General features: G+C 51.7%; 2 protein-coding genes across 2 annotated transcripts in view; both read left to right on the forward strand.

The window, feature by feature from the left end:
* Positions 1–5,035: 5,035 nt before the first annotated feature.
* On the forward strand, positions 5,036–13,207 carry DES (desmin). Its single transcript, XM_023221911.1, has 9 exons — positions 5,036–5,792; positions 6,846–6,906; positions 7,002–7,097; positions 7,246–7,407; positions 7,579–7,704; positions 8,104–8,324; positions 10,227–10,270; positions 12,134–12,216; positions 12,420–13,207. Exons 1-9 carry the CDS (start codon positions 5,215–5,217, stop codon positions 12,459–12,461), a joined length of 1,413 nt encoding a protein of 470 aa, XP_023077679.1. The 5' UTR covers positions 5,036–5,214; the 3' UTR covers positions 12,462–13,207.
* Positions 13,208–22,308: 9,101 nt separating this feature from the next.
* The window catches only part of SPEG (striated muscle enriched protein kinase), a 58,876-nt gene continuing 55,392 nt past the window's right edge, over positions 22,309–25,792 (forward strand). Inside the window, exon 1 of the mRNA XM_023221923.3 lies at positions 22,309–22,831. Within this exon, the coding sequence (XP_023077691.2) occupies positions 22,444–22,831 (388 nt within the window). The 5' untranslated portion in view covers positions 22,309–22,443. The remainder of the gene's footprint in view (positions 22,832–25,792) is intronic.

The raw sequence follows: 25,792 nt of genomic DNA on the forward strand, positions 1-25,792 counted from the left end.
ATAGAGAGCCCAGAAATAAACCCTCACACATGTGGTTAAATTATTTTCATCCCAGGTGCCCAGACCATTCATTGGGGGAAAATAGAGTCTTTCCTGGTGCTTAGAAACTGGATATCCACATGCAAAACAACAAAGCTGGACTCTTACCTTATACCATACATAGAAATTAACTCAAAATGGATAAAACAGCCAGGCGTGCGTTGGCTCATGCCTGTAATCTCGGCACTTTGGGAGACCGAGGTGGAAGGATCGCTTGATCCCAGGAGTTTGAGGTTGTAGTGAGCTATGATGGCACCACTGTACTCTAGCCTGGGTAACAGAGCAAGACCCTGTTTCAACAACAACAACAACAACAACAAACAGACAAGATACCTAAACATAAGAGCTAAAATACAAAATTATTAGAAGAAAACAAAGAGGAAAAGCTTCATGACATTGAATTTGGCAATGATTTCTTGAATATGACACCAAAAGCACAGGCAATAAAAGAAAAAATAGACAAATAGGACTTGATCAAAATTACAAACTTTTGTGCATCAAAGGACATTAGCAGCAGAATGAAAAGGGAAACCACAGAATGGGAGAAAATATTTGCAAATCATATATCTGATAAGGGATTAATATCCAGAGTATATAAAGAACTCCTGCAACTCAACAACAAAAAATTCCCAAACAACCCAATTCAAAAATGGGCAAAGGATTTGAATAGACATTTTGCCAAAGAAGATATACGGATGACCAATAACCACATGAAAAGATGGTCAGCATCACTGATCACTAGGGAAATGCAAATTAAAACCACAATGAGCAGCCAGGTATGGTGGCTTGCTTCCATAATCCTAGCACTTTGGGAGACCGACGCAGGAAGATCGCTTGAGACTAGGAGTTTAAGTCCTCAGTGAGATATGATCATGCCATTGCACTCCAGCCTGGGCAATAGAGTGAGACCCTAATTTTAAAAAACAAAATAAGGCTGGGTGTGGAGGCTTACACCTGTAATCCCAGCACTTTGAGAGGCCGAGGTGGAAGGATCACTTGACCCCAGGAATTTGAGACCAGCCTGGGCAACATAGGTTTGGAGACCCCATCTCTACAGAAAAGTAAAAAAATTAGCCACATATGGTGGCTTGCACCTGTAGTCCCAGGTACTCGGGAGACTGAGGCAGGAGGATCGTTTGAGTCCAGGAATTTGAGGCTGCAGTGAGTGATGATCGTGCCATTGCACTCCAGCCTGGGTGACAGAGTGAGACCCTGTCTCTAAAAAAAAAAAAAAACAAACAAACCATAATGAGGTACCACCTTACACCCATCAGGATGGCTACTATTAATATTATAAAACAAACAAACAAATAGAAAATAGCAAGTGTTAGCCAGGATGTGGAGAAATTGGAACCCACATGCATTGCTGGTAGCAATATAAAACGGTGCAGCTGCTGTGGAAAACAGTATGGCAGTTCCTCAAAAATTTAGACATAGCATTACCATATAATATAGCAGTTCCACTTCTGAGTATCTACAGAAAAGAATTGAACGTAAGTATTTGAACAGATATTTGTATGCCAAAGTTCATAGCAACATTATTTACAATAACCAAAAGTTGGAAACAACCCAAATATTCATCAACAGATAAACAAAGTGTGGTGTATACATACAATGGAATATTATTTAGCCTTAAAAAGGAAGGAAATTCTGACCCATGTCACAACATGGATGAAACTTGAAGATGTTATGCTAAGGGAAGGAAGCCAGTCACAAAAGGACAAATATGGTATGATTCCACTTGCATGAAGTACCTAGAGTCAAATTCGTCGAAACGGAAAGTAGAATGATGTTTACCAGGGTCTGGGAGGAGGGGAAGGTGGAGGGTTATTTTTCATACATATGGAGTTTCAGCTTGGGACAATGAAAAAGTTCTGCAGATGGATGGTGGGGATAGTTGTGCAACAGTGTGAATGTACTTCATGCCACTGAACTATACACTTCAAAAAACGGCTCAAATGGTGAATTTTATTTTATGTATATTTTATCACAACGTAAAAGTCACTTAGCTGTCAATGTACTAAAATGGAACCATCTCTAAGCTCTATGTCATTGAAAAAAGATTGATTCAGAAGTGGGGGCTCCACATAAGCAAATGTGGTTGTGTGTACATGAAGTATCTCTGAAAGGAACCGACAACAACCAAAACCTGGTTGTCTCCGAATCGGTGTTTGGGGTGGCTGGGCGTCAAAGTGGGAAGAAGACTTACTTTTCATTTTATGTCTTTTTGTACATCTTGAATTTTGTACCATGTACACTACCCATGCAAATAAACTGTCGGTATTTTTAGTGTGTCCCATCCTGAATGGTCCTCTCAGGAGGCTGAACTCTCCCTCCAGTGGTGCTGCCCAGCTCACAGAATGTTTTGGAGTGCTCCTCTTTCACCTGCCTTCCAAGCCTGGGGTGTTGATTTGCAATCCTCCATGGTAGCAAATCCTCAGGGGTGGAACTGAATTTTGAAAACAGTCCCAAGCGGTTTGGGGCCAAGTCTGGTGGTTGTTGATTTTGACTAGACAATAGATGGCATGATTTATTTGTTTGCTGCCTCATTTCACCAAGGAACTGAGGCCTTGGGCTGGTCCAAAGGCCAATTTCCTTATGTGGTCTGGAGATCATTTATAGAGAAGAGCTCCAGAAAGGTTGTCCCAGTAGCATCACAGAAATGGATGTAGAGTCCCCTTCAGAAGATTAATCTGGTTCTTGGGGCTGTAAGTGATCAAAGCAATACCAGGTGCCTTAAATGAAAACAAAAAACAAACAAACAAACAAACAAAAACAGAAAGTTTGTTGGCCCAAGGCCAGGAAGGACAGTGTGGGAGCTCAACTCACAAAGTTGAGGGAAGCACTGCAGGAACCAGGGGGCTGGCCCACTCCTCCTCTCCAACATTCTCTGCGTCTTGCATATTGACCTTTTTCTTCCTACTCCCCCAGGGGGCAGGAAACATGGCTTCCACAGGTTCCAGTTGAAGAATCCCAGTTCCATCTATAAATTCCAGGGAAGGTCTCTGATTGGCCCTGCTCATTCCCAGGCCCATTCCTTGACCCAGTCACTGAAGTCAGGGGGATGCATTAATAAGACTGGCTGGAATCAGGGTCTTTAGGGGTGGAGGGATGGGGAGGAGGCACAGCATGTCATCAAAATAAGGAAATGGAAAAAGAAAGCTTGCAGGCTACTTTGAAAGACAATGAGAAAGATGGTGTTGCCTGAGTGTGTTAAGGATCCACATGGTCTCCAAAATCCTCCAGAAGCATACAGTCTGGGAGATGAGACACAAAAATAACGAGAACACAACAGCTTGCACTGACTCGAGGGCTGGATAAGAATATCTGGAACTCCCCCATCTATTTCAGAAGCTTGTCACTTGGATGAAAATTAGACACTTAATGGGAAAGGGCTTTGAAAAGAGTTCAGTAACAAAGCCTCCTTTACAATTTACCTGGCACATTCACGCCCATCCTGGGGCCAAAGCACAGGCTGTGGGGTCAGACCGCCTATAAAATGGGAATGATGCTAGTCCCTACCTCCTAGGGTTGGAGAATTGGGGGTCATGGGTGTGAGGTGCTCAGCAGCTTGGCCCACTCTAGGTGATCAGCACATGTAAGGTATTATTGTTGCTACATGCATCAGTAGGGCCTGAGCCTCTTTAAACATTTATAGGGTAGCACGGCAAGGCTAACCATTCTCACTTTATATCTGACAAGCTGGGGCTCAGAGAGGACGTCCCTGAGCTGTGGCTCAGACAAGGACATGCCTACTAGTAACCCCTCCAGCTGGTGATGGCAGGGCTGGGGTAGGACCAGTGACTGGCTCCTAATAGAGTGCTGTATTTCCAGGGTTTGCATTCCAAAAGGGTCAGGTCCAAGAGGAGCCTGGAGTGCCAGGTGGAGGTGTAGAGACACAGCCAGTGCCCATGGAGAATGGTGGATGTCCTTAGGGGTCAGCAAGTGCCCTGTACTAAGGAGGGGGCTTTGGAGGTTGGGCAGGCCCTCTGTGGGGCTCCATTTTTGTGGGCGGGAGGTCCTGGAGCATTATAGGGGGTGGGAAGTGATTGGGGCTGTCACCCTAGCCTTCCTTGATTATCTGACGCCCACCCATGCCTCCTCAGGTACCCCCTGCCCCCCACAGCTCCTCTCCTGTGCCTTGTTTCCCAGCCGATGCGTTCTCCTCTATAAATACTCACTCTGGTATTTGGGGTTGGCAGCTGTTGCTGCCAGGGAGATGGTTGGGTTGACATGCAGCTCCTGACAAAACACAAACCCCTGGTGTGTGTGGGCGTGGGTGGTGTGAGTAGGGGGAAGAATCAGGGAGGGGGCGGGTGACCCAGGGGGCAGGAGCCAGACAAAGTCTGTGCGGGGGGTGGGAGTGGACATAGCAATTGGAAACTGAAAGCTCATCAGACCCTTTCTGGAAATCACCCTACTGTTTATAAACTTGAGGCCCCGCCATCCACAGTAGGGGGGAGGAAGAGGGCCTGCACTAGTCCAGAGGGAAACTGAGGCTCAGGGCCAGCTCGCCTGCAGACATACATGGCAGGCAGGCTTTGGCTAGGATCCCTCCGCCTGCCAGGCATCTCCCGGCCCTCCCTGCCTGCCTAGAGACCCCCACCCTCCAGCCAGGCTGGTCTTTGCCTGAGACCTCCCAAACCTCTTCAACTTCAAGAGAATGTTTAGGAACAAGGTGGTTTGGGGCCTTTCCTGGGAGCAGGCCTTGACCCTTTAAGAAATGACCCAAAGTCTCTCCTTGACCAAAAAGGAGGCCCTCAAACTAAAGGGAAGCCTCTCTTCTGCTGTCTCCCCTGACCCCCTCCCCGGCCAGGACGAGGAGATAACCAGGGCTGAAAGAGGCCCCCCCCTGGGGACTGCAGGCATGCTTGCTGCCCTGGCGAAGGATTGGCAGGCCTGCCTGTCACAGGACCCCCACTGGCTGACTCAGGGGCGCAGGCCTCTTGCGGGGGAGCTGGCCTCCCCGCCCCCACGGCCAGGGGCCGCCCTTTCCTGGCAGGACAGCGGGATCCTGCAGCTGTCAGGGGAGGGGTGGCGGGGGCTGATGTCAGGAGGCATACAAATAGTGCAGACGGCTGGGGGCCCTGTCTCCCCTCGCCGCATCCACTCTTCGGCCGGCCGCCTGCCCGCCGCCTCCTCCGTGCGCCCGCCAGCCTCGCCCGCGCCGCCACCATGAGCCAGGCCTACTCGTCCAGCCAGCGCGTGTCCTCCTACCGCCGCACCTTCGGCGGGGCTCCGGGCTTCCCGCTCGGCTCCCCGCTGAGCTCGCCCGTGTTCCCGCGGGCGGGCTTCGGCTCTAAGGGCTCCTCCAGCTCGGTGACGTCCCGCGTGTACCAGGTGTCGCGCACGTCGGGCGGGGCCGGGGGCCTGGGGTCGCTGCGGGCCAGCCGGCTGGGGACCACTCGCGCGCCCTCCTCCTATGGCGCGGGCGAGCTGCTGGACTTCTCTCTGGCCGACGCGGTGAACCAGGAGTTTCTGACCACGCGCACCAACGAGAAAGTGGAGCTGCAGGAACTCAACGACCGCTTCGCCAACTACATCGAGAAGGTGCGCTTCCTGGAGCAGCAGAACGCGGCGCTCGCAGCCGAGGTGAACCGGCTCAAGGGCCGCGAGCCGACGCGAGTGGCCGAGCTCTACGAGGAGGAGCTGCGCGAGCTGCGGCGCCAGGTGGAGGTGCTCACTAACCAGCGCGCCCGCGTCGACGTCGAGCGCGACAACCTGCTCGACGACCTGCAGCGGCTCAAGGCCAAGTGAGGGCCCGGCGCCCCAGACTCCCCTTTCCGCGGGCAGGGCACAAGAGGCTAGGCCTGGGGGCTGGGGTCCCGCTGTCAGCACATGCCTTCTCCCGGGGTCCGGGACCCTCTCCTGCCCCACGCGGGGAAAGGGCCCTCCACCCGTGTGTTTCAAGGGGCCGTGACCTCCAGGTCTCTCCCCCTGCGATCCCATCTTGCATAGGAGTTTTCTTGGGGACATAGATCAGGGGGTGGATATGGAAGAATTTAGGGGACCCGGTGCCATTTGGGCAGCCCCCTTAAAAAGCATTTTAAGATGCTGGGGCGATGTTTATGGGGTCAGGTAGTTGATGGGCAGAGGAAGGGCTGCAGGAGGCCCAGAGGGCAGTGTAGCCAGAGGGAGAAGGGAGGCTGATAGGAGACAGGGAAAGCAGGGCAAGGGCCCAGAGTCAAAGCAACAGCTCTCAGCTCAGCTGTGATGAGGCCCTGGGGAGGAAGGGTGGAGTAGGGAGCTCGACCCTGGGGCCTTGCTGAGACTGTGTATTTTTACAAGGTGAATAGACAGGCTGCAGAAAAAGGGAGTAGGTGGGGGCCACAGCTCTCAGACAGCTTGGGAGGACCTGACTTTGGCCTCACCAGCCTCCTGAAACGAAAAGGGCAGCAAGTATAGCATAGCTGTTGGTCCCACTTCTGACAGGCCAAGTGAGCAGAGTCACCCTCCTGCCACCAAAGTCATAAATATTAATTGAGCAGTTACATTGGCCAGGCTGGAGCTGGGAACCAGAAACACAGAGGCGGATAAAATAGACACAGTTTCTAACCCCAGGGAGGTCACACAGTCTGGTGGGGACATCGACTTCAAGGGTGTGGCTCCTGGGCAGAGATTGGGCCACTTCCTGTGCCCTCCCTGGATGGGTGGGGCCTCTCCACTCCCTTTCTCTCCTGTCTCTACCCGGCAGCCAGGCCCTCCCGCTCTGTCCCATACCTACTCCCTGGTCAGCCCCCAGCCAGTCGTTTCCACTGCCAGCTTTATCGCCCACAACTGTCTGTCTTTCTGTCTGTCCCACCCAGGCTGCAGGAGGAGATTCAGTTGAAAGAAGAAGCAGAGAACAATTTGGCTGCCTTCCGAGCGGTGAGTGCCCTTCTTTTCCCCTCGCATGGCCTCTGGCCTTGCTCTACCCTACCTGGGTGGTGGTGACTATGTCCTTCTTGCTTGGCCTCTCCCAGGACGTGGATGCAGCTACTCTAGCTCGCATTGACCTGGAGCGCAGAATCGAATCTCTCAACGAGGAGATCGCGTTCCTTAAGAAAGTGCACGAAGAGGTATGCCTTGGCCCCTCTTCCTGGGGTCACTGGGCCATGGGGAAAGCAGCCAGAAAGTGGGGCTGGGGTGAGGCTCTGGCTGGGAATAGGGGTGTGAGGGTGCTGTGTGGGCCCTGAGAGGGGACTGAAGCCCAGCCATGCCCTACAGGAGATCCGTGAGTTGCAGGCTCAGCTTCAGGAACAGCAGGTCCAGGTGGAGATGGACATGTCTAAGCCAGACCTCACTGCCGCCCTCAGGGACATCCGGGCTCAGTATGAGACTATCGCGGCTAAGAACATTTCTGAAGCTGAGGAGTGGTACAAATCGAAGGTGGGTGGCCTCACCCAGGGACTGGCATCTCCGTCCCCCCGAGTCCCAGCTTGGATGTGCTGCCTGTGGCATTATCCATGGGAGGAGAGCCCAGAGGCTCCATGCTCCCTTGCTCATCCCTACCTGTGCCCTGCATCCTCCTCATTTTTGGACTCCTTTCTCTGCCCTTAGGTGTCAGACCTGACCCAGGCAGCCAACAAGAACAACGATGCCCTGCGCCAGGCCAAGCAGGAGATGATGGAATACCGACACCAGATCCAGTCCTACACCTGCGAGATTGATGCCCTCAAGGGCACTGTGAGTCCCTACCCACCTGGCCAGGCCCTGCCCCTTCCTGTCTGCAGTTCACACCCTCACTTTGTGACCTTGAGCCCATCATAGATCCTCTCTGGGCCTTCATCTAATTAAATCTACAATAGGGATAAAACTAGACAAGTGGATTCCAGTTGGATGCTAAAGAATCAGGGGTTCCTGGGGCATCTGCCTGTGTGCGGACTGTGAGGCTGAATACAGATGTTCCTTTTTATCTATTTTATTCTGAGTGTCCACATACAGATTTCATTTGAGTTCAGGGTTCAACATGTCCTGGACCTGACCATCTGGAGTTGCCTGCCAGCCCCAAAGCTGTGTCTTTCCTCATTTTGGGCTCCCAGTGTCCTCTTCCTTTCCTTGACCTGGGTTCCCCCTCTCCTGCAGAACGATTCCCTGATGAGGCAGATGCGGGAACTGGAGGACCGATTTGCCAGTGAGGCCAGTGGCTACCAGGACAACATTGCGCGCCTGGAGGAGGAAATCCGGCACCTCAAGGATGAGATGGCCCGCCACCTGCGCGAGTACCAGGACCTGCTCAATGTGAAGATGGCCCTGGATGTGGAGATCGCCACCTACCGGAAGCTGCTGGAGGGAGAGGAGAGCCGGTGAGGGGCCAGGCAGGAGCCGGAGCGGGGAAGTGGGTGGTGCTGGGTGGCACATTCCTGTCCCCAGGAGGCTACCTCAACAAGACATGGAAACAATTTTTTTTTTTTTTTGAGATGGAGTTTCGCTATTGTTGCCCAGCCTGGAGTACAGTGGCACCATCTCGGCTCACTGCAACCTCCACCTCCCGGGTTCGAGCGAGTCTCCTGCCTAAGCCTCCTGAGTAACTGGGATTACAGGCGCCTATCACCATGCCTGGCTAATTTTTGAATTTTTAGTAGAGATGGGGTTTCACCATGTTGGCCAGGCTGGTCTTGAACTACTGACCTCAGGTGATCCGCCCGCCTCAGCCTCCCAAAGTGCTGGGATTACAGGTGTGAACCATTGCACCCGGCCTGGAAACAACTTTATACAGGAGGCCACTGCTGTATTAATTGCAGAGAATTAACCAAGGCCACCTGGGTAAAAAGCAATTTAATTAACAGCGTTTATAAAAAGAGAAATATAAGTATTCCCTTGTCTACCTTCAGAATTAAGAACCAGTAGCAAAAAACCATATTCAGCAACCAATAATAAAATATTACTGCCAGTCAAGGGAGAGATGAAAGCAGAATGGGGAGAGATGAGGCGGGAAACAGAGGGAGCAGATAGAGGCAGATAGAGAGAGGGAGGGAGAGAAGCCTTGCACAGGGATAGGCTAAGAGAAGGTAAAGAGATGCATACAAAAGGCATGAGTGTACACACACATGCACACACGTAAGCACACGCACATGCTCGGAGGAAAAGACACAGACTTCATGCTCAGAGCAACCCACCTCTAGACAGAAAACAATATACAACTGGAAAGGGACACCAGGGAACCTTGTGGGATAACAGAAATGTTCTAATCTTTTTTTTTTTTTTCTTTTTGAGACAGAGTCTTACTCTGTTGCACAGGCTGGAGTGCAAGTGGCATGATCTTGGCTCACTGCAACCTCTGCCTCCCAGGCTCAAGTGATTCTCCTGTCTCAGCCTCCCTAGTAGCTGGGATTACAGGCGTGTGCCACCATGCTCACCTGACTTTTTGTATTTTTGGTAGAGATGAGGTTTCACCATGTTGGTCAGGCTGGTCTCTAACTCCTGACCTCAAGTAATTCGCCTGCCTTGACCTCCCAAAGTGCTGGGATTACAGGCATGAGCCACTGCGCCTGGCCTAGAAATGTTCTATATCTTGATTTGGACTGGTAGTTACACAGACGTGAACATTGATCAAAACTCATTGAATTGTACATTAAAGATCTGTGCATTGCACTGTATGTAAATTTAACCTCAATTTAAAACAGATCAATTACTCCAAAAACTGGTACCCCCTGATACTCATAAAAATAATATCTGAAATTTTTAAAAAACAGAAGACATGTTTAGATATAGGTATACACATAAAGAGAAACTTCAGATTTAGTAAAATGACGTCTTCTTGTGATGGCCTTTGAAGGTAGCTAAAGGCATGTTACATTTTCCCAGCATTAGGCCTAAATAGTAAGCTCTCAGACTGGCCTGGCTGGAGGGTGAGCATGAGCAATGGATATCACCCACAGCTGCTACTGATATGACCTTCAGTGCCAGAAGCAAGAAGGAAATCCTGGTGCTCTGGAGGGCGCCGTGGGGTTGCACATCCTGGTGTCATGCCAGTAGGTCACAGTTGAAATGAATGATCCTCCCAGAAGAGACTATTCCTGGGACAGCTCTAGCTGACCTTTGACCTCATGCCTTGAGCAGTATGGGTGGCGGGAGGGCTGGGGTCCATGGGACTGGGACAGCTGAGGATGGGGTTTAGAAAGGACCAGGGTGAGCCTTGATGGGCAGTCTCAGGGAACGATGGGAGGTTTCTTAACTCTTAGGAGGCTTGGTCTCTTCCCTTTTAGGATCAATCTCCCCATCCAAACCTTCTCTGCCCTCAACTTCCGAGGTGAGTGTCTGCTGGCAGGCGGAGGCTGGAGTTGCAGGGGCCAGGAGTCCAGCATGGGCACTGCCTGAGGCCAGCCAGGAGGGAGGATGGGACCCTGGGGCCAGGGAGGACAGACCTGGAGTCTGGGGAAGAAAAAGGGGGCCCCTGCAGGTAGGTGGGGGAGTTTAGGTAGAGGTGGATGAGGCATCTTATGACAGAGAGAGCTTTTTATGTGATTATATCGTATTGTATTTACCATGTCCCCTGCACCTTCTTGGAGTATTGGGCATCAGGAAGCAGCCTCTGTTCTGAATCCCAAACTCTGAAAGTAGCAGGAGTGTCCTTGGGGACCTGGCTTCAGGGGGATCTCATACCAGCTGCCTTCTAAGGCACCCACGGCCCATTGTCTGTTTGGCACATTGCCAAGCACCGCCTTGGTTGCTTGTTGAACACCTCCAGTTTGCTGGAGCAAGATGTTGGATGCACGTTGGAAAAGAAAAGCCAAATCTTAGCAAAGCCAAACAATGAAAAGCACGAGCTCTTAGGGCATTCTGCCATTCTGACATTAGTAATATACAGATCGGGTGGCTTTCCAACCCCAGAGAGCAGAGAAACACACGATAATGATGCATTAGGAAAGCAAGTCGGAGTCCTTGGCAGCTTCTCCTTTCCTAGATCAAGGCTTTTCTATCTTCGATGTACATTTCCATCAGGAAAAAATACACGCTGTGCTCCACCGAGTCACAACGTTCATCACAGGCTAGTTGCTAGCTAAGGAAATTCGTGAACACCAAACTCTTAATACCAAGGACCTCCATTTGACCTTTCCTACACAACTCAGAGCCTCTCTTTTCAGTTAGTTGTTTATACGGACACCAAATATGAGTCTTGCATTTAAAACTTCATAGTACAAGAAAACCCCAACCACACTGCACAGTACTTTCCAAATCAATAGCTTTGTGGCCATGATAGGGCAAGTATGGTTGGCACCACTTCACTCTGCGTCCTCAGTAAGGAAACTGAGGCACAGAATGGCAAGTGACTGACCATCAGCACAATGAGTCAGTGACTGATTCCTGCTCCATCTCACTTTGATTAAGACATCAGGTTGCTCATCTGAAACTTTTTTTTTTTTTTTGAGACGGAGTCTCGCTCTGTCGCCCGGGCTGGAGTGCAGTGGCGCAATCTCGGCTCACTGCAACCTCCACCTCCCTGGTTCAAGCAATTCTCCTGCCTCAGCTTCCTGAGTAGCTGGGATTACAGGCACGTGCCATCATGCCTGGCTAATTTTTGTCTTTTTAGTAGAGACGGGGTTTTACCATGTTGGTCAGGGTGGTCTCGAACTCCTGACCTCATGATCCACCTGCCTCGGCCTCCCAAACTGCTGGGATTACAGATATGAGCCACCCCACCCGGCCCTGAAATCTTAAAGGGAGATGGGTACTGTAAGATCCTCTAAAGAGTGTCTTGAGACTGGGCTTTGGGGTTCAGTCTTGAAGAAGGGGAGTCCCAGGATACAAATGTGTGCAGGGCTCTCCTGGGGCCCGGGGGTGGAGAGGAACTAGGAGGTATGGGGAATGTCAATGCTGTGCAGCCTGGGCCTCAGGGGTCCCCTACCTTCCTGCACCGTCCTGCACATGGAGCAAATCTGTTGGCTCCTGAGACCCTCTAAACTATGGGACTGGCCCTGGGGACTGAAGAACAACCTGCTGGGTGCTAGGCTGAAGGACAGGTATTAAAGTCTTGAAGAAGTAACAAGCCTGTCTGGAGGGGGGTTGGGGTCTGCTAGGGCTCTGCCCAGTGTGGCCCCAGATGGACTCCCAGCCCCTGGTACAGCCCAGCCTGGACTTGGTCAGGCTGAGTGTGCGATGGACCCTATTACAGAAACCAGCCCTGAGCAAAGGGGTTCTGAGGTTCATACCAAGAAGACGGTGATGATCAAGACCATCGAGACACGGGATGGGGAGGTGAGTGGTCTGTCTGGGCTCCTTACCCTTGGTGGGGGCTATGGATGTGTTTGGGGAGACTGTCTTCCACCCAGTTGTGCTGGTTTAGGTCCCTGGCTAGTGGGACAAGAGAGATCCTGCGGCCTTGGGGTGGGGATGGCTCCGGGCTGAGGCTCTATTCTCTGGCTAGCACATGGTTGGACTGGGCTTCTCTTCTTCCCCAGGTTGTCAGTGAGGCCACACAGCAGCAGCATGAAGTGCTCTAAAGACAGAGACCCTCTGCCATCAGAGACCGTCCTCACCCCTGTACTCACTGCTCCCTGAAGCCAGCCTTCTTCCATCCCAGGACACCACACCCAGCCTCAGTCCTCCCATCACAGCCTCTGACCCCTCCTCACTGGCCATCCCTCGTGGTCCCCAACAGGGACATATCCCATCCCTGCCTGGTCACAGGGCATGCCCCGGCCACCTCTGCGGGCCCCAACCATGAGCCTTGGCTGTTGGCAGTGAGTGAGCCTGGCTCTTGTGCTGGATGGAGCCCAGGCTGGAGCAGTGGCCCTGTCCCTCCCACCTCTATGACCTCAGGCACTAGCCTCTGGCTCTGGAGATAGCCCCAGAGCAGGGTATTGGGATACTGCAGGGCCAGGACTGAGCCCTGCAGACCTCCCCAGCTCCCAGCCCAGGAGAGAGAAAGCCAGGCAGGTAGCCAGGGGGACTAGCCCCTGTGGAGACTGGGGGGCTTGAAATTGTCCCTGTGGTCTCTTATTGTCCTTTCCCCAGCCCAGGGTGGACTTAGAAAGCAGGGGCTACAAGAAGGAATCCCCGAAGGTGCTGGAGGTGGGAGCAGGATATTGAGAAGGAGAGAAAGTGGGTGAGATGCTGGAGAAGAGAGGAGAGGAGAGAGGCAGAGAGCGGTCTCAGGCTGGTGGGAGGGGCGCCCACCTCCCCGCACCCTCCCCTTCCCTGCTACAGGGGCTCTGAAGAGAAACAATAAAGAGATTCGCACACAAGCTGAGCTGGCCCCTGCTGTCTTGACTGCCAGGTCTCCTGTGGGGCCCCTGGGGCCCTGTGATGCCACCTGTCACCCTCAGATGGACTGTACTGACCTCCTGCCCAGCCAGACTTTCCCCAGGGCCTCGCACCCACTTCTGTTCCCAGAGCCTCCTGGCCTTGCTGTCTGTGTGCAGCGTATGGGGCAGGGAGGGCTGGACAGGGGCTTTTGTTGGGGAACCACAAATACCTCTCATTAGGCCCCAATTCCAGGACTGCCCCACCTTGTGCTCCCTACTGCACCTTCAGGTCAGCCAGGCTGGGCGGACACCACCTGCTATTCTTTTTGAAGGATGTAGCTGCTCCCCACTGACTGGCTCTGAAGTAGGGCTCCCCCAGTCCCTTCTCCAAAGATGTCAACAGCCCGTTTTTTCTCTCTCTCTCTTTTTCTTCTTGAGACAGGGTCTTCCTGTGTCACCCAGGCTGGAGTGCAGCAGTATGATCACGGCTCACTGCAGCCTGGACTTCCTGAGGTCAAGTGATCCTCCCACCTCAGCCTCCCAAGTAGCTGGGACCACAGGTTCACGCCACCATGAATGGCTAACTTTCTATTTTTTGTAGAGACAAGGTCTTTCTATGTTGCCGAGGCTGGTCTTGAATTTCTGGGTTCAATTGCTCCTCCTACCACTTCAGCCTCCCAAAGTGTTGGGATTAAGATGTGCACCAATGGCCTCTTTCTATTAACTCTTTCCAATACCATTTTTATACACAGGAGCCAATTCAGGAAAAATAATGTTTGGAAAAACGGAAAGATCTATTCTGTGCTTCAATAAGAAGGTTCAATACTCTGAAGAAGTCAATTCATTCTCCATTAATCTATAATTTCAATGCCATGCAATCTCAATTAAAATACCAAATAAAAATTTTAAGAGAATTGGAGAAGATGGGAGGGGAGTGTAGGACGTATGAAAAAAATTAGGAGGCTGGGCACAGTGGCTCCACCTGTAATCCCAGCACTTTGGGAGGCCGAGGCAGGAGGATCTCTTGAGCCCAGGAGTTTGAGACCAGCTTGGGCAATGTAAGAAGACCCTGACTCGGCCGGGCGCGGTGACTCAAGCCTGTAATCCCAGCACTTTGAGAGGCCGAGACGGGCGGATCACGAGGTCAGGAGATCGAGACCATCCTGGCTAACACGGTGAAACCCCGTCTCTACTAAAAAATACAAAAAGCTAGCCGGGCGAGGTGGCAGGCGCCTGTAGTCCCAGCTACTCCGGAGGCTGAGGCAGGAGAATGGTGTAAACCCGGGAGGCGGAGCTTGCAGTGAGCTGAGATCCGGCCACTGCACTCCAGTCCGGGCGACAGAGCGAGACTCCGTCTCAAAAAACAAAAGAAGACCCTGACTCTACAAAAAATAAAAAATTAGCCTGGCATGGTGGTATGAGCCTATAGTTCCAGCTACTTGGGAGGCTGCGGTGGGAGGATAGCTCGAGCCCAGGAGGTCAAGGCTTCAGTGAGCTGTGATTGTGCCACTGCACTCCAGCCTGGGTGACAGAGTGAGACTCTGTCTCAAAAAAAGAAAAAGGAAAAAAATTAGGAAATCGTAGAATAAAATGTCAAAATTTATTAGAAGGATATGAAAATTAACAGTTAATGAAGAGGAAATATACAAATATTAATGAACAAAATAGAGTGTTTAGAACAAGACTCACATACATGAGACATACATAAGTTAAAGGAGGCATTTTGAATGTATGGGGAAACCTTAGTGACACAGTATAGGTTTTGGAGCACTTGTATAGCTAAGAGGTGGGGTAGGGGGCAGAGTGAAGTCTGTCTCTCTTTTACTTCTTCTAAAAAAATATATTCTAGGGGATCAAAGATGTAGGAAATGATGGATCCATGTAGGCCTCAGCCTTCAAGTTTCTCCTCTGAGATTTCAGGGATTATCCTTTAAAGGAGTCAGGAGGAGGGTAGAGATCACAAAGATAATAAGCTCAGACAGTTTGTATGTGAAATAAACCTCAGGAGGTTTTAGTCTTAAGGTCCTTAATCTGACCTTCCAAACTGACTTTTCCAGAAACTTCCAAAAGCCTTTCTGGTGTCTCTTTCTTCCCCTTCTTTAATGTGGCCCTGGCTCACAAGTCACCCCTCGCTCTAAGAAGGCCCCTTCTCTGTTGTATTCTTCAGCTTTGCCCTGGGAGGAGCTGGGGTGTAGCCCCGGGTCCCCTCCCTCTGCCACTGGTGACTCATGGTCATTTCCTTCCCCCTAGTCCTCAAATAAGATGAACCCTACAGGCCCCAGAACTACCCCAAACAACCTGTAGAGAAACTCCACAATGACCCTCACAGGAAATAAAATTGAATGTCTCATTTCCAATGTCTTTGTACTGGGATGGAGGAGGAGGGATGGGTAAGGGGCTTCTTATCCTTGAGCCTCTTGGGGCCCCTGGAGTCTGAGCCAGCTTCTCTGTGTTGGAAGCACCTGGACAGGGCTGGGCCCAGGTGGATTAGAGGGGGTGTGTATATCTGTGAGTAGTTTCTGGAATCCTTCTTTTCCCTGAATGAGTTATGTGCACTTATCTGTCCCACAAAGGATAAAGGGACACATGGGTTAGGGGAGGTTTTGGAGGCAGTTCCCCTCCTGCCCCCCACCTCACCAAGTGCTTAGGTACAGACTAGTCACTAAGGTGGAAGGAATGTAGAAGTCTCAGGCTCTCAGAGTCAGACCTCAGAAGGCTCCCAGGCAACTATCCTTGTGGTGCAGAAACCCCCTTTTCGACCCTGCCCCACATCCTTCATGAGCATTCCTTAAACTCTGCCTGAATGTCTCCAGAGCCAGAGAACTCACCGCTTCTTTCGTGGCCCCTTCCAACTGGGGACAGTTCTGAAATAAAGCTCTTCCTCCTCAGCACACCTGTCTCCTGTGACTGCTACCCACTCGTCCCCAGAGAAGAAAGAAGGCCCAGAGCCACCCTCTTTCCCCCAGTGCGGGGGAAGGATTCTTTGAGCACAGCCTATCTGGAACTAGAAATTCTGGTTCTAATCTTTGCCTCTCTTCTTAAGAGCTGAGCAGTGACCAAAAGTACCCAGGGAATGGGCAAATACAAACCAAAAAAGATTTGGGTTTCAGCCGGCTGCAGTGGCTTCTATAATCCCAACATTTTGGGAGGCCAGGGTGGGAGGATCACTTGAGCCCAGGAGTTTGAGACCAGTCTGGGAAATGGCAAGACCTGGTCTTTACAAAACAAAACAAAACAAAACAAAACAAAACAAAACAAAACAAAACAGAAACCCAACAACAGGGGCGGGGCGCGGTGGCTCACGCCTGTAATCCCAGCACTCTGGGAGGCCAAGGCGGGTGGATCACAAGGTCAGGAGTTCAAGACCCGCCTGGCTAACACAGTGAAACCCTGTCTCTACTAAAAATACAAAAAAAAAAAAAAAAAAAAAAATTAGGCGGGCATGGTGGCAGGCGCCTGTAGTCCCAGCTACTTGGGCGGCTAAGGCAGGAAAATGGCATGAACCCGGGAGGTGTAGTTTGCACCCCCGCTTGGGTAACAGAGCGAGACTCTGTCTCAAACAACAACAACAACAAACCCCCAAAACAACAACGAAGCAAGCAGGGGTTGCTACAGGTGTGCACCTGTAGTCCCAGCTATTTGAGAGGCTGAGGCAGCTGGATCATTAGAGCCTGGAAGTTTGAGGTTGTGGTGAGGTATGATTGCGCCACTGTACTCCAGCCTGCACAACAGAGTGAGGCCTTGTCTCTTAAAAATAAAAAAAATAAAAATAAAATAAAGATTTGCGTCCTGTGTGGCCGTATATAGACAACCAACTCTTCAGTGTGTCCCTCCCCAAAACATACCCACACATACCCCATCACCTCCACAGCAAAGCCTCTTCCTGCTCCTTGGCCTCTGGCGTTTTACCCTTCAAGACTCTGAACATCAAGAAGTAACAGGGCTCATAGAATGCTGACTGGCTTCCCACCGGACGCAAGGGACCAGGCCCAGACCAGTTCTGATCCCAGTGGACAGGATGGCACGGAAGGGATTGTGGAGACAGACACCGTATGCCAGGACTGATGGCTCAGCAGATACTTTCCTGTCTGTCTGTCCACTCCAGGTACCTTTTCCCCCTCCCCGTCCCTTGAGGCCCCTGTCCTATTCTACTCATTCACCCCCTCCCTCCTTCCTCTCACCACAAGCTCCCCCAAGGCGCATCTGCAAATACATCAATAACCTTCGATTTAACACCTAAAATGTCAGCTACCTAAGGGTAGAGTTTTTATCCATTTTATTCACTACTGTATCCCAAGTGCCCAGAAGAATGCCCAGAAAAATAGTAGATACTCATTAACTATTTAAATACTTAATGAATGAATACTTACTGCGCACTTTTGCTTACTTTTCTCTAAATTAAATATTCACCAGGAAGGGCTGATGACCCCCACTTTATTCACTGATTCAATGAACATTTACTGAGATTTTTCCCATGTGCCAGGCATGTGGTACATCATTATGGCTTAAGAAGTGCCCAGTGGTACCTCCAGAGAGGTAGAGTGACCTGCCAAGGTCACACAGCAGTCTGTAGCAAAGGAGGATTGGGCCCCAGGCTCCTTGGCCTCTGGAGCTCAGCTCTCTTTCCATGACACCAGAGGCTTGTGATCGCAAGGCAGGGCAGACTGGCAGCACACACACCCAGCCAGGCGCCAGGCTGCAGGGCACTGTGGGGCCCACATTGAGAGACAGACTAGTGACTTGCAGCCAGCTGTCCCAAGTGCCTGACCTGGCCAGAGCCTGACGGCTTCCAGCTGTCACAGCTAGTGTGAGCTCCTGCCAGAAGAGGGCACCAGTGACTCGCATGGACCTGTGCCCTCCCTACCCAGGCCCACAGACTCCTGCACACAAATCAACGAATGCCCCAATTACGGATCTAGGAAGGCAGAAGAAAGTCATGTTCCAGGCTGTGTGCCAGGCTCTTTTAAATAGTTAATATTCATTTGAATATTTAATATAATAATTTAATGCCATCACTACAGAGTAAGTCAGATCATGTAATTCTGCTCAAAACCCTAAGATGACTTCTCATTTCACCAGGAACAAAAGCGCCATGGCCTGCAAAATTCTAGGCCATCTGGCACCTGCCGCCTGTCTGACCCATTTCCCTCCACCCTTTGCTCCCTCCAGCCTCTCTGGCCTTCTTCTTGGAGCCCACCAGGCATATTTCCACCTCTGCCAGAAGCAGCCCTCCCCAGACGTTTGCATCATCTGCTTTCTTACTCAAGACTGGCTCAAATGTTCCCAGCAGGGCCAACTCCAGCCACACCCTATTTGAAAGTGCAATCTCCCACCACACTTGACATTTGCCTTAAGCTTTGTCCACAGTATTTACCTCCTTGTAACAGTCTTTATAGGTCCTTTCCTTTCCTTTCCCCTCCCTTCCCTTCCCTTCTCTCTCTCTCTTTCTTTCTATCTGTCTTTCTTTCTTATTGAGATGGAGTCTCACTCTGTTGCCCAGGTTGGAGTGCAGTGGTGCCATCTCGGCTCACCGCAACCTCCGCCACCCAGGTTCAGGCAATTCTCCTGCTTCAGCCTCCCGAGTAGCTGGGATTACGGGCGTGTGCCACCAGGCCTGGCTAATTTTTGTATTTTTAGTAGAGATGAGGTTTCACCAAGTTGCCCAGGCTGGTCTCGAACTCCTGACCTCATGTGATCTGCCTGCCTCAGCCTCCCAAAGTGCTGGGATTACGGGCGTGAGCCACCATACCCAGCCTATTTCTTCGTATTTGTTGTTCGTCTCTCTTCTCAAGTAAAAGCATGAGAGCAGAAATCTTCGTCTGTTCACTTCTGTATTCCTAGTCCCTAGCACAGTGCCAGTACATATTAGGAACTTGAAAATATTTGTGGATGACAGGTATGCATATGTGACAAACCTGCACGTTATGCACATGTACCCTAGAACTTAAAGTATAATAAAAAAAATTTGTGGATGAATAAATTAAAAAAGTTATGGACAAATAAATAATTAAAACCCCGAGTTGTGCTACCTCCGTTCTATAGATGAGGAAACTGAGGCTTAGAGATGCTAGGTAACTTGCTTGAGATCCCATGGTTCATTTATTGTTTTTGTTTGTTTGTCTGTTTGTTTGTTTTGAGACAGAGTCTCGCTCTGTGACCCACGCTGAAGTGCAGTGGTGTGATCTCGGTTCACTGCAATCTCCGCCTCCTGGTTTCAAGCAATTCTCTGCCTCAGCCTCCTGTGTAGCTGGGACTACAGGCATGAGCCACTACACCTGGCTAATTTTTTGCATTTTTAGTAGAGGCGGGGTTTCACCGTGTTAGCCAGGATGATCTTGATCTCCTGACCTTGTGATCCACCTGCCTCGGCCTCCCGAAGAGCTAGGATTACAAGCGTGAGCCACTGCGCCCAGCCCATGTGGTTCATTTATTCAACCAACTAACCAGCCAACATTTACAGTGCATTCCACACACATTTAGAGGCAGAATATTGGGTGGCTTTGGGTTATTTGTTTTTCAAAATAGTCTCTATTCCTTTTCTCTTGATGTACCATCTCTTTGCAATGACTTCCCCCATATTTTCACCTTCTAGATAGAATTCAATTTACACTTTAGAATTCGATTCATCATCAGTGGTTGCCAGGGGTTGGTGGAGGGGATCTATGGTAGAGTCTATGATTCCAAAGGGGATACACGAGCTAATATTTGGGGTGATGGAATTGCTCTGTATGGTCCTAGAGTGGCAGATACATGATTCTATGCATTTATCAAAGCCCAGAGAACTGCACTTCACAGAAAAATAAGCTTTAGGCCAGGCGTGGTGGCTCACACCTGTAATCCCAGTACTTTGGGAGGCTGAGGCAGGTGGATCACCTGAGGTCGGGAGTTTGAGACCAGCCTGACCAAAATGGAGAAACCTCATCTCTACTAAAAATACAAAATTAGCCAGGTGTGATGGCGCATGCCTGTAATCCCAGCTACTCGGGAAACTGAGGCAGCAGAATTGCTTGAACCCAGGAGGCAGAGGTTGCAGTGAGCTGAGATCGCACCATTGCATGCCAGCCTGGGAAACAAGAGTGAAACTCTGTCTCAAAAAAAAAAAAAAAAGAAAAGCTTTAATGTATGCAAACTACAAAAAAAAATTATTCCTCAAGGTTCTTAATCTCTATAGATGTAATTCAGTGTTTAAATGGTTCCTCCTATACCTTTTACACACTCTCTCACGCGCTCTCTCTCTTTCTCTTTGACTTCAATATCTCAGAATGAGGATGGGGAAGAGGACGCAAGGGTAAGAGTAACATTCTCTGCCTCTGAATTCTCATGGCTCCTCTCAGCCCTTCCTGGGCTTCATCCTTCGGGGCTAAAGGTCAGGCCTGGGTCTCCTACTTGGACTTCTTAATGTTTACCTTGTGATAACTGTAGATTCACATGCAATTATAAGAAATAATGCAGAGAGATCCTGCATTACCTTCACTTGGTTTCCTCCTAGGGTAACATCTTGTATGACTATAGTACAGCATCACAACCAGGAAAGGGGGGTTGGTATAATCCACCTACCTTCTGCAAGTTTTACCAGTGTTACATGCACTCTTAGTGTTGTGTACAAACGCAAATGCACATTTAGCTCTATGCAATTTTATCACTTGTGTAGATCCACATGACCACCACCACTACCACTGTCAAGATACAGAACTATTCTGTTTTTGCTTGTTTTTTTTTTTTTTTATTGTTGTTTGTTTGTTTGTTTGAGACAGAGTCTCACTCTGTTGCCCAGGCTGCAGTGCAGTTGTGCCATCTAGGCTCACTGCAACCTCCACCTCCCAGGTTCAAGTGATTCTCCTGCCTCAGCCTCCTGAGTAGCTGGGACTACAGGCATGAACCACTACACCCGGCTAATTTTTTGTATTTTTAGTAGAGACAGGTTTCACCATGTTGGCCAGGCTGGTCTTGAACTCCTGAGTTCAAGTGATCCACCCACCTCGGCCTCCCAAAGTGCTGGGATTACAGGCGTGAGCCACCGCGCCCGGCCAAGTTACAGAACTGTTCTATCATAAAGGTCTCATCTGGACTCTTGATGTTTCTCAACGTGCAACACTTAGACACAACAGAATCAGTTGAGTCATTTGTTATATGTGCAGATTCCTCCCAGCTCAGCTACTGAACCAGTGTGGGGCAAAGAGGCTGGGAATCTCGCCTTTACTTGAACTGGCCCTCATTTCTATGCATCCTCCACTTTGTGGCCGCCAAGAGGATCCTCCTAAGACACAGCTCCCACTGTTCTTTTTTCTGCCGCTTAAAGCTGTGTAGTGGCGCCCCCTGCTTTCAGGGTAGAGAAACCAAAGCCTTAGCAACCAAAGCCTTCTCCAGGCCCCACCTCCCTTCTTCCACTCACCCCACCCACTGCGGTTCAATCCCTCCAAACCTCTCTAAGTCCCAGAACGCCTTTGTTTTCATCAGGCTCATTTTGTTCATGCCGTTCCCTCTGCCTGGAATGTCCTGCCCACTCTTTTCTGCCTATTGCAACCCTATTCCACCACCCATTCTTACAGATGAGGACTTGGAGGTTGAGAGAGGTTTGGTGTCACCCAGCAAGTAAGGGCAGGGCGCACTGGGGGCCCCAATCCACCTGACTCCCAGGATCCTGGTCTTACTGTTCGCCAGCTGTAATGGAGGCGCTGGGGGAAGCCATGGTCACTTTTCGGAGCTGTCTGCTCACTTCTACTTGGGCCTGCCTCCCAATCCACCTCTCAGGCATCTCACCAGGACCGTTCCTTTTCCTCCCCTCCCAGCCGAGTCCGGCAGGGATGAGGGGTCTGAGAGGAGGGAGGAAGGGAAATGGGATTAAGCCCAGGGATAACCTGACTCCCTGCAGTGGGTCATGGGGGGCCAGGCACACTACGGAGGAGAGAGCCTGGAACAAATACCCAGGGACTCCCTTAAGCCGGGCCGGCAATGGGGGCTCCTGGAGGGAGAGAAAGAGCCGAGTGAAGTCAAGTCCCTCCTCTGCTGCCCCCTCCCTCCACGGCTCCCTCGCAACCCGAGCCGGGGGGCCTAAAAATAGCCCCCAGGCGCAATCGCCGGCCGCCCCGGTGACCTTCTGGGTAGCACAGGCCGAAGGCGGGCGGGCAGCAGGAAGACAGGCCGCCGGCCCCCCAGAATCGTCTCCTAGGGCACCGTCCCGCGGGTGCCCCCGTGGCAGCCCAGTTCCGGCGTCCCCCCAGCCCAGCTCTCGGTGGTCATGCAGAAAGCCCGGGGCACGCGAGGGGAGGACGCGGGCACGAGGGCACCCCCCAGCCCCGGGGTGCCCCCGAAGAGGGCCAAGGTGGGGGCCGGCGGCGGGGCTCCCGCGGCTGTGGCCGAGGCGCCGGTCTTCCTGCGGCCCCTGAAGAACGCAGCGGTGTGCGCGGGCAGCGACGTGCGGCTGCGGGTGGTGGTGAGCGGGACGCCCCAACCCAGCCTCCACTGGTTCCGGGATGGGCAACTCCTGCCCGCACCGGCCCCCGAGCCCAGCTGCCTGTGGCTGCGGCGCTGCGGGGCGCAGGACGCCGGCGTGTACAGCTGCACGGCCCAGAACGAGCGGGGCCGGGCCTCCTGCGAGGCAGTGCTCACAGTGCTGGAGGTCGGAGGTAATGGGCAGGTGGGGTCCGCGCCCGGCAGGGGCGGGGTGCTCAGAGGTAGAGAAGGGCTGCCCAGGCCACGTGGGTAAGGTACTGGATACTGGTTCCTCCGCCTTCTTCCCAGGTGCCCTGGCTTCTTGGCTGCCCGGGCCCAGAAGTGAGATGAAGAGCCAAGTACAGGGAATGGGGTGTCAAGGTAGAGAGGCTCCCCACAGGAAGGTCAGAGGTCAAGGGGCAGCAAGCAGTTGGTAAGCCAAGCCTGAGACCCACTCCAGCCTCTCAGGTAATTCTGGGGTAGAAGTTCTCATCCTCCTGCAGAGAAAAGTCTCCTGGGGAAAAGGGTGTCCTTCAGCTCCATAATTTAAACGTGAGATTGACACTCCGATCAGCCCCTTAACAAGGGAGTGCACGTCCGAAGGAGGGGGACAGCTCTTCTGGTCCAGGCTGCACTGTTGAAGGGATGGCTCAGAGCTTCCTGCAGGCTATTGCCGTGGCAGGGTTGACGTGGTCAGCTCTAGGCAGGGTGAAAGAGGCCTATGGGTGGCCACGTGTGAACAGGGTCCAGGGTCGGAGGAGGTGGAGCCAGGGCCAGGGCCCCATGGGCATGAATGGAGGTGAGTGCTTGAGAATCTACATGCAGGCGTGTGCCTGCTTAGGCGCTGTGGAGGGCTCTGGATTCTGTGTGGTGGTGCAAACAGGTGAGGTATGGGCACGTGGAGCTGGTATGGGAAGCTCGTGGACCATGTCTACCTGAGCTTCTAGGGTGGATGTTTCCAGAGCATGGAAGGGGCATGCTCTGGACCAGTGCTTGACCCCCGCCCATAGATTTCCAGGTGCAATGTGAAGAAAAGGCTGAGGGCCTGAGGCAGAAGGGGAGGGCAGGAGGCTGGGCCCAGTGCTCATGGTTCAGGTGGGGCTACCATGGAGGCCAGGCCAGGGCTGTTAGCCTTGGGTCCGTTTTGGGGCTTCCTTCTTGATTTCCTCAGCCCTTGAGTAAGCCAAGTGGTTCTTCTCTAGCCAAAGGCAGAGCCTTTGGCAGGTGGAGCCCTGAGAAACAGAATTCTGAGAAAGTAGGCTACAGCTGGGAGAGATGGCAAGGAGCTGAGGGTTCACTCCCCTGGGCGTTTTTAAGAGGGACATGTCACTCCCTTGGGTGCTGTTGTGCAGGGGTAAATCCTTGGAGGCTGGGGAGGAGACACAGAGAGGAAAGCCCTCAGCAGCGGGTGGGCAAGAAGTCTCTAGGGCACAACCGAGTCAGGAGAGGGAGCCGAGGTGGCCTCTCTCCATCAGCATCTCCTCTCCCCCAGCCTGCTCTGCCCACCTTCCTTGAGTCTCTGTGGCCAGGCCTGGGCCAGAGAGAACCATGGCTGGCTTCTCCTGGTTGGCCTAGCACCTGGACAGGTACAGGCTTCCTGAGCCTGGGATCAGGGGATGGGGTGCATTCTAGCAGACTTTGGGGCTGGGGAAGGCGTGGACTCCTTGGGGATCTCAGCTCTGGTCCTCCCAGGGGCAAAGGGGACTGAAAATAGAACATAGATCAAAGGATAAGATAGATGAGTTGATGACAATACGACTGGGGGAGAGATTAGCGAAGGGAAAGAAAGAGCTGAGAATGAGAGTAATGGTTATAATGTTATTTAAGGTTGGAAAGGACCACAGAGAACTGCAGCTCCAACCACATCCTTTCACAGGCAAGGACACTGTGGGCCAAAAATCAGGGAGCTCTGCCTAAGATGTACTAGTCTAGTTAGAGACATAGCTAGTTATGGCCATCCCAGAGCTAAGAACCCAGTCCTCCTGGTTTTGGCTCTGGGGGTTTTGTACTCCTCAAGAAGTTCTGGAGAGAGAGAAGAGAGCGAGAGAGGGAGGGAGAGTGCTGGGAAAGTAGCTGCCATATGATTGGCCCAGGCCTGGCATTTCTCCAGATGGGTGCCTCCTGGCCTGACTTGGGTCCCTCAAAGTGGGAAGCGGTGATGAGGTGTAAGAGCCCCCAGCAGGGCTGTTTGCTCAGCCCCTCTGCAGTCTTGGTGGTGTGGTCAGCAGAGCTGAGCCTGGCTGGACATACCTAGACAGAGGCCAGGCAGACAGTGTGCAGGCTGGGCTGCTCTGGTGGAACAGCAGGCTTGAGAGGCTTGGGGTGAGAAAAGGGCCCTGGGTGCTATGGGGCCAGATCAGGGGCCCTTTGACATTCATATGAGAATAGGAAGAGGATTGGACTGCAGCAAATAACCTTTGAGAACATGTCCTGGTCGTGCAGATAGAAAGTAGCAGAACAGGTGGAGGCCTCAGTCTGTCCCATTGCAAAGAGCCATGTGTATAACTATTACACCTATCCCACATGCTTTGGAGGAGGGAGGGGCTTTGCTCTGGTGATGCTGGGGACTGACTGGGTGAATCTGGCTTCCTATCCCTTCTGTTGCCCACCTCTACCAGTCCCTGCCCAGTGGTAGCTCCTGCTCCAGGGCAGCCGGGCAAGCAGCTCGGCATTGCTCAGACTTACTCATGGAAAACTTTCTTGGTTGGAAACAACAGCAGGAGGACTTCAGGGTACTCGAGGAAGCCAAGCAAGGACCTGGCTGCAGAGGGAAGGACACGCTTTCCTGGCTGGGATTGCTGGCTCAATAAGACAGAGTGATGCTAGGTTCCTGGCACTCCTGAAGCCGGATATGTTAGCTCAAGGATGGAAGGATTTGGGCATGGCTCTGGGAGGTTGGGGTCATGAGAAGGCGAGTGGGCTACAGCCTGGAGAGTTTGGAGGATGGGAAACTGGAGGTGGTGGTGCTGATATTTGGGGGATGTAGAAATGAGGAAAGAATAGGAAACAAAGGGGGTGAAGATGGCAGAAATGCAGGATACTTGTAGAATCCTTAACATGCATAAGTACCCTGTCTCATTTAATTATTTAATCTTCCAAACCCTAGGTTACTGTTATGACCATTATTTATATAGAGAAACTGGTGTTCAAAGAGG

Source organism: Piliocolobus tephrosceles, chromosome 11 (genome assembly GCF_002776525.5).
Source record: "Piliocolobus tephrosceles isolate RC106 chromosome 11, ASM277652v3, whole genome shotgun sequence".
In the NCBI taxonomy this organism is placed as follows: domain Eukaryota; kingdom Metazoa; phylum Chordata; class Mammalia; order Primates; family Cercopithecidae; genus Piliocolobus; species Piliocolobus tephrosceles.

Bases quoted from the DNA above. Each gene is read 5' to 3' on its own strand.
- DES (XM_023221911.1), top strand. From the start codon at position 5,215: ATGAGCCAGGCCTACTCGTCCAGCCAGCGCGTGTCCTCCTACCGCCGC. The intron at 6,907-7,001 runs GTGAGTGCCCTT...GGCCTCTCCCAG, and splicing joins ATTTGGCTGCCTTCCGAGCG to GACGTGGATGCAGCTACTCT. The intron at 12,217-12,419 runs GTGAGTGGTCTG...CTTCTTCCCCAG, and splicing joins TCGAGACACGGGATGGGGAG to GTTGTCAGTGAGGCCACACA.